Source organism: Boleophthalmus pectinirostris, unplaced genomic scaffold, assembly GCF_026225935.1.
Source record: "Boleophthalmus pectinirostris isolate CB_2022bp ecotype Guang Dong unplaced genomic scaffold, ASM2622593v1 HiC_scaffold_22, whole genome shotgun sequence".
Lineage (NCBI taxonomy): Eukaryota > Metazoa > Chordata > Actinopteri > Gobiiformes > Gobiidae > Boleophthalmus > Boleophthalmus pectinirostris.
In genome coordinates this window covers 19,429,601-19,437,773 of record NW_026571190.1, presented here as the reverse complement: position 1 = coordinate 19,437,773, position 8,173 = coordinate 19,429,601, and the positions used below count along the sequence as shown (strand labels likewise).

Below are 8,173 nucleotides of genomic sequence, written 5' to 3'. Positions count from 1 at the left end.
ACGCAGTGGCAGTGGATGCAGCAGCGGACACAGTTACCCCGTTCTCTCGCTGCTCCATAGTATGCTTTTTCTGTTTCACGTCACGGTATCTGATCCTCGCATACAGAGTCGAGCAGTCTTGTCTCTGTGATGAATCCACATCCACTCGCGGCGAAAAAACACGTGCCCATATGACTTGGCTTGGACTTGAAGGCGCGCGGCTGTGTTGCGTAAAAGCGCAGTGAACATGCCGCAGACGGCGTCCTCCAGAGCGTCATCCTTTTTTATTGAGAACATTCTTTCCACTGCGCGCAGTGAGCAAAAATCGGAACGAGGAGACCATGAAGATGCCGCGGGTTCATCAATGACAGCCTCAAACTCCGATACAATCGCTCCAGTGTCAGAGGGCTCAGTGTCAGCTGCGCGCTCAACGCGCATAGACTCACCGCTGCAGTGGTACCGTCCGAGTGTCGGAACTTTGCAAACAGCACACAGTGAGTACTTTCCTGCGCTATACAGAGTCATAGTAATTATTGGTGCTGTGAGATTTCAGCTTAATTCGTATGTGCAAGGGTGGATCTAAAGTTTCTAATTAGGCGCCACCGATGAATAACTCAAATAATGCTCTTGAGGGATTGAGCATCATGATGCTATACTTAAACTCTCTCTCTCGTCTTGGCTTTATGAGTCACCAGATCCAAACAAAGTGGCCACAAGAAGAAGAAGAGCTAGGTCATAAACTCTAATGATAACAAACTCATTAGCTACACCGTCCTCACACGAGCTCACTAGCTGTTACGCAATGAAATAAATAGACACATAAAACATTTAATCCACAACCATAAGTGGCAGGAGAAAGTAAGCAACAAATAGCTGCTGTTATACATTATTGCTTACACTTTTCATTTGAAAGTTGATTTACCATTTTTTTCCCAAGATGTAACTTTCTAATTTGCATAATTTGGCAAACATAACTCAAAACAAATAATAATAATAAAAATAAAAATAAAACTTCTGTTCCAGGTCCACAGGACACCTTTAACTCAGAGGAGCAACTGTCTTCTGTGTCGCCTTGTGGAAGAACTTCTCCAGACTCCATAACAGAAGGCAGTGATGAAACGGACAGAAGAAGCAGTGAGCACAGCGCGGTGGAGGATGGAGAGGACGCACAGAGCAGCTGCGAGAGTCGCTTGGAGCAGGTCACATGCCGCAAAAAGAAAACTCGCACGGTGTTCAGCCGCGGCCAGGTGTTCCAGCTGGAGTCCACCTTTGACGTGAAGCGCTATCTGAGTAGCACTGAGCGCGCGGGCCTAGCCGCAACGCTGCAGCTCACAGAGACCCAGGTCAAGATCTGGTTCCAAAACCGTAGGAACAAATGGAAAAGGCAACTGGCGGCGGACCTGGAGGTGTCTCACTTCCCCAACACTGGACAGCGCATAGTGCGAGTGCCCATCCTGTACCACGAAGGGCCAACGTCCACTGGCTCACTGGGGCTCAGCCTGAACGTGACCCCGGTGCCAGGCTTCCCCAACTCCATCACCTATCCACTGTCCTCTTTCGCACAGTCCATGAACGTGTTGAGGTCTCAGATGTCCGGCCTGGTCTAATTTTGTACTGGACAATAATAAGAGCGCACATTTGACCGCCAAAACAGAAAACAGGCTCAAATGCCAGTGGCCTGAGGAGAAACTATAGCCGCTGTAGACTGGACAAGGCCAAAGTGGTCAGCACTGTATTTACGCGTATTTTTTCTTCTTCTTCTTCCATGTAAAGGCCACATTTTCAAAGTTACTTTTTCACCATAAAATAAAATAAAATAAAATAAAGAATGAAATAAACACTGAGCCTGAGTCATATTTCAATGTGGAAAATAAATGCAATAATATTTTACGTTTATCGTCTTTTAATATTACAATATTATAAAATGTATTAAGATATTTGATATCAAACTGAAGAAACAGAGAAGAAAAAGAAAACACTGTCACACAGACACACACAATAATTGGGTTTGCGTTAATGCACCAAATGAGACTGCTTATTATTTAGGCTACCTCCTTGAGTTAGGAGATAACAAAATAATTATTTTATATAGGCCTGATTAAAAAAAAAAACATGGAGCCAGGTGACGTTTAGGGTTAGTCGTGTCTGTGGTGCACTCCAAATCCAATTATTTTCGTCACTGACCCGCTATTCTACCGAAGTTGAATGGTGGACAAGGACGCGTGTGAGTGGCGGGCGGAGGAAGGGTCTCACCCCACTGCTGCCATTGGTTCAAACTATGCAGAGTCCTCAGCCAATCGGTGAGCAGAGCGTTAGCTCCATCCGGTGAATCCAAAGCGAGACCAAACAGTGCACGGGTAGCCCCCGAGACTGCTGCTATGCGCGTGGAGTATCCAGACCCAGTGTCACCGCCGTACTTTATGTGAACGTACTGTGGACGTCTCAGGACTCACGCCGAGAAGAATATGAACAAAGTGCACGCGCCATGCCGTCCCACTGCTGCGCTCACCTTTACCATCGACAACATACTTAACTTGAAGTCCAGTTCAAGAAGTAATGACGGCCTTCCCACTCCGAAAAATGAAGTGGCCACGCGCACAGACATTTACCAGAACCAGGAGGACACGGGCCAGCTACCCAGACCTGTTATCAGCGGTAAGAGATTTTTTTCTATCTGTCTCAAGAACAGAGTTTGTCCTGACTCATGTATCCTCAGCACTATAGACTCATCCGCTTTCTTGTGTTGGCAGAGCTAATCGCAGATTCAGTCATCATTAGTCAAGGAGAGCAAGAAAAGTCCACGGATATACGCTTTGAAAGCGGCGACAGCAGCTGCGAGGACAACAGTTCCACAACCACGGACGCGTGCCACGATAGCAACTCCTCCAAAAAAAGCAAAATTATTACAAAAAAGAAGACGCGCACGATCTTTTCCAAGAGACAGATTTTTCAGTTGGAGTCTACTTTTGACATGAAGCGCTACCTGAGCAGCGCGGAGCGCGCGTGCCTCGCCAGCTCCCTCCAGTTGACAGAGACACAGGTCAAAATCTGGTTTCAGAACCGCAGGAATAAACTTAAAAGGCAGATCTCAACAGAGATGGACGGAACCGTCGGGGACTTTCCTGAGAGCGGGAAGGCGGTGGCTCTGGGGCAACTCCCGGCTCTGTATAAGGAGAGCAGTCTGCTGGGAAGGTGCTTGCTGCCCATGCCCCTGCCCGTGATGTACCCAGGCGGCAGCACGCCTTACCTCTGCTTCTCTGGCGCCTCCAAGTACTTTGGCTTGTACGACGGGGACGTATGAAGCCCGCACTAGGCAAAGAAAACTGTGATGCGCTCGGTGCCAGTCATCAGCATTTTAAAGCGTGGAGCAGGAGTTAGGCCTGGACTGACGGCACGAAATAGTTACATATCACGTTAATGTAAGCGGACTCAGATTTATTTATTTTTGAGCCTTATAGGCCTATGTTTTCTAAGGACTGCAATTCACATGTTTTAAAAACATGGCAGGCAAAAAAAAAAAAAAAAAAAAAAAAAAACAACTACAAAACCACAGCTAGCCTTATAGAGAGGCCTGCTTCACTATCAGCCCCATATATTTTTAATTCATGCAGTTATTATTATTATTATTATTATTATTATTATTATTATTATTATTATCATTGGAGCAGCCTCAGCCACCAAAGAAATTACTATAGCATAGCCTAAAGCTATATTTGCATGCAATTCCTGTATCAAAATAATTTTAAATGCACATAAATGATCGTGTATCTAATGAATGTAATTAACATCTTATTATGTCTCACGCATGTTTATTTTTCTGAATATCCTTCTATTGTTATGTTACTTCACATTAGTGGCTCATTACACCATTTATCAAACTGTTATTAAAATTTGAATTTAAAAATAATCATGTGGAAGACCTAACTGATTTAAGAAATAAGGTGTATAAAGCAAATGTTTAATTCTGGCCAGAAAAAAAATAGCATACAGTTGTCTTAACACATTAGTTTTTCATCATGTGTTTCTTACTCTTGGTATCAATAGAAAATGCATGTAATCGTATCATTGTTTAAAAAAAAAAAAAAAAAATATAATATATATATATATATATATATATATATATATATATATATATATATATATTTTTTTTTTTTTTTATATTTATATTTATATTTTATACACACACTCACACATACACACACACACCCAGGAAGTTATGATTTTCTCAATAACAAATATCAACTGATTTTTCTAATTAATTTTTCTGTCCATGGGCTAAAACAAGACACAGGTTATGTGAAAACACACACTGTGCCATAACATGATTAATATTTACATCTGCAAACCTTGGAAAAGTTCCATTACATTTTTTTATATATTCCCAAAAGGATATATTTTTACACATTGTTGTCCTATAAGATGAGGGATCTTGAAGCCACTTGCATGCATCAGTAAAAGTATGATGTGGAAACAGTGTTTTCCAAACTTACAGGGCTTGTTGTGTCCGTCTGGCAGTCTCGTGTTTGCTCACTACCCATAATTCATAGCAGAGGAAATTGTGGTTTGCCCAAGTAGCAGTAAACTGTACTTCAGTGATGCAGCTGATGTTGGATATACACAGTAGCACTTTATTCTTGTCATTATAAGTGCTAATTGATTCTCCCAGTGTTTCTTTTATTTTGTCACTCTATCCCCCTTGTCCATTGTTCCTGCACTTGAGTTGTCAGAGCCCATCAGAGTCCAGTGTTCAGTGAAGCAGGCAGTGTGCTGGTGCCCAGGAGAGGACACTGTACAACAATGGGTCGAGCAGAGGGTGAGAAAGAGGAAGGAGAGGTCAGTCGCCTGATGAGTGTGTGTTGATGTTAAAACGTCTCTGTGGCTCTCTATTGGCCAGAGAATCAAACATAAGATCCAAATTATTTAAGTGTAATTAAATAACAATTTATTCGTCCTAATATTTTTTGAGACATAGACCACAATTCTGTTAGGATCAAATTTCCCCAAATATAGCTTCTAACCATGATGCTACAATAACACAATTAACAGAATGTAGTGTAGATTTAATTTTGAATGAAACTAGCAACAACAAACAGAAAATAATCATCTCTCTCTCATGTTATGGTCACTGTTGAATGTTGCATCATATCACCAAACCAAGTTCTTACTTTGTGAATTTTGTTTGCTGACAACGGCAATACATTTTATTCTGATTTAGATGTTTAGTGCATCCCTGCCAGAACATGTTCTGTTCTGAAGTGCATATGGGCTACGCATGAGCAGAGTATGCCATCGCAATCATGTGCATAATGTAAGTTATGTATCTAAATTCATTTTAAAATGTCAAGATCAGCATGCAAAATCTGAGCACCCACTGATCATGATGCATTTAACCCCCAGAAAGTGTGTGTGTACCTGTGCATCTAAGTATCTTCTGAAAGGAGCTGGGGTTCCTCTACTGGAATTCTTCAAAGGTCCCCCCAGTCAAGACAATAGGAGAGACTGTCGCCAGCAGCTTTTCTTTGACAAATAAGGAAGTGTCAGAACTAATAGAACTTATAGAACTCCAAGATATTAGGAAAAACAAGCAATATTCATACTGCAAATACATCCTATAGTTAAAACAGAATGAGTTATTCAAAATGATAGAAGAATATCAAATTTGTACAAATGATGTAGTTTGATTGCAAAACATATCACTATTACTATACGTATTACTATAGAGACATGCAACTGCTGTTTGGATTCCCCTCTGTGTCCCTGGCTCTGTCGGGGCAACCTGAAACCTAAACTACATGACACAGCACATTGTAAAGTAAACAAGGAGGCTATTAGTTAGACAAGGAAACTCGAGACTAGACGCCCATGCATGTGTCGCACTTAAAGACCGTTTGATGGCCTATTGATCTGCTCAATTAGCCCAACAACCCCCTTCCCTAATAATGAAAATTGCTTGAGGAAATTGAAGGCTGGAAGGAGAAATAAGATAAAAGGTTATTGTATTCTACCATAAAATAACAAATAATCAAATAACTGTGTTTTGTGTTCACAGGCCTTTCCTATTATTGATGGTGTTGGTGTTTGAAGTAGCCAAGCAGAACTTTGGGTTTAGAAAAGTAGGTCAATATATGTAACCTAACGACAATAACTGCCAATTTCTCAAATCAGAAAAAAATCACAAACAATAGGAAGTTAGTTCAGCAAAATGGTGCAATAAAACAATTTATGATAACAGTAAATAAGTATGATAACATAAAAAAAGGGTATTCATTAAGTGAAAAGTTTTCACAATGGTTTATTCAAACAAAAAATAGAAAATTATAAATAGTGACAATTAGTTAATATTGGCATCCCTCTTTTCCCTTCCTATTGATTTGTCAGAGTACATTAAAAAGAAGTACTTGAGACAGAATTTTGTAGGAACTGGCTAGTAATTGGCTAGTATCTGCCCATTCATATTTTGCTGCTGTGAACTTGCTACTTTTTTAGTTCTTGGGACTTTTGTATTTTGTTTGGTTCAATTTAGATGACCCGAGTTTCAAAATAGTTCATTCATTGCATTTAGTCTGATCTGTCTGGGTTGAAGAAGCTTGCAGACACAATATATCAATTAAAAAGCATTGTTTCAGAGGAGCTCCCTCACGTCCTGTCCCCTCAGACACCCTCGTCAGGATAATGTGCCATTAATCTACCACTGAAAACACATTATTGGCCAATCAATAGACACAATGGAGGGATAAAGGCAGAGGAAAGAGGAGAAGGAAGCGGGGCAAGGACAGGACGCAGGGGGAAGATATAGCTAGTCTTGGGGGAGGCGTGCAGCAGAGAGATGGGGAGGAGGGGTCCATAACACTTATCCATAACACCAGAGATGAGTTTGTGTGTGCCCAGACATGGACACTCTGCGGTTTCATGCTCACAGTCAATACAGGTCCATTAACAACAGACAACTGTCAGAGGCAAACTTTTATTTTTTTGCACTGTTTATAACCACCTCACTGTAACATACATTAGACTCAAGTCCAAAGTAACTGTACCATATCATATCAGTACTTAAATACTGATTGAGAATGTTGGTCTAGGAGTGATACCGCACTGTACTACGAAGTATGTGGTATTGTCAAATCTATCAAAGGAAAATGAAATGGGGTACATTTCAAATAAACAAGTCTGTTTTTAAAATTCTAATTGAATGGCAATTTCACTGCACAACTTGATTTTTACTGCCTTAAAAATGTGAAAAACTGTTTGCTGTGGTCCAAAGTTGTTCCTCACTTACTTTATGCAATTTGACCGTCCTAATTATTCACAGTAATGGGTTTAAAAGCACTTCTTAGACACAGCAGAGTTTTATCATCACCTTAATGCTAAACATTTTAACATGCACTTCCTCATTATTGGTCAATATATACAGTATATCTGTACTGGGGCAAGACAAATTTGGTCAAATACATGGGAAATAATCAGGTAAAGGGTCTTAAAATAGAAATGTAAATATCTTACTATTTTTTCCTTTTTTATTACTAAGTCACTATTTAGTCATAGCACTTCTATTTGAAGTATAGTGCTTAAAAACACTGATATTTTGTGGCTGCAAGAATTCTCAAATCATATAGTAGTTCATTACACAGACCACATATTGTTCCTTTGACCTGAACCAAAGCACTCCCCTCTGTACTCTTCCCAATCAGAAATTAAGTTGTGCTTTAAATGGAAAGCTAGAGTGCTTCCTGCTCTTTAATCATGTGCAATAGGACAGATGTCTTTGGTGACACTAAACATTGTAAAGGCTCTGAGGGTCTCAGTCTGAAGCTGGTGGGCCTCTCAGCTTGCACTCACACCTCTACGAAGTGAGCAGGAGGATGCGGTCATCCAGACCTAAAGTGAGCAGATGTTTTGGAGAAAACCTGCAGCTTCTAGTGACATGGCAGTAAGACCCAGGAGACACTGTAGCCCACTGCATTCACAGATCTCAGCTCACAGCACTATCCCAGGAGGCGCTGTTTTAAGTCCGGTCCTGTGCAGGTGAGGAGAGTGACAATACAGTGGTATTTACAAACACCTGCATCTACCATGTTAGCCCCCGGAGAACATTAATGGCACTACTATGTACGTAGTAATATTTTGTGACTATGATTTCCCTGTGTCCTTAGATATAATTTCATGACTTCAAAATGAATATGTATTTTTTCATCAC

At 40.8% G+C, this 8,173-nt stretch overlaps 2 protein-coding genes across 2 annotated transcripts; both read left to right on the top strand.

Annotated features, from left to right (window-relative positions):
• Positions 1 to 226: 226 nt before the first annotated feature.
• hmx1 (H6 family homeobox 1) lies at positions 227 to 1,586 on the top strand. Its single transcript, XM_020941894.2, has 2 exons — positions 227 to 473; positions 1,003 to 1,586. Exons 1-2 carry the CDS (start codon positions 227 to 229, stop codon positions 1,584 to 1,586), a joined length of 831 nt encoding a protein of 276 aa, XP_020797553.2.
• Positions 1,587 to 2,358: 772 nt separating this feature from the next.
• On the top strand, positions 2,359 to 3,444 carry hmx4 (H6 family homeobox 4). The gene is made up of 2 exons (XM_020941970.2): positions 2,359 to 2,634; positions 2,730 to 3,444. The coding sequence occupies exons 1-2, from the start codon at positions 2,445 to 2,447 to the stop codon at positions 3,278 to 3,280; spliced, it is 741 nt and encodes a 246-aa protein (XP_020797629.1). The 5' UTR covers positions 2,359 to 2,444; the 3' UTR covers positions 3,281 to 3,444.
• Positions 3,445 to 8,173: the final 4,729 nt, after the last annotated feature.

Coding starts and splice junctions, on each gene's coding strand:
- hmx4 (XM_020941970.2), top strand. CDS start 2,445: ATGAACAAAGTGCACGCGCCATGCCGTCCCACTGCTGCGCTCACCTTT. Junction 2,635..2,729: donor ACCCAGACCTGTTATCAGCG/GTAAGAGATTTT, acceptor TTGTGTTGGCAG/AGCTAATCGCAGATTCAGTC.
- hmx1 (XM_020941894.2), top strand. CDS start 227: ATGCCGCAGACGGCGTCCTCCAGAGCGTCATCCTTTTTTATTGAGAAC. Junction 474..1,002: donor AACTTTGCAAACAGCACACA/GTGAGTACTTTC, acceptor CTTCTGTTCCAG/GTCCACAGGACACCTTTAAC.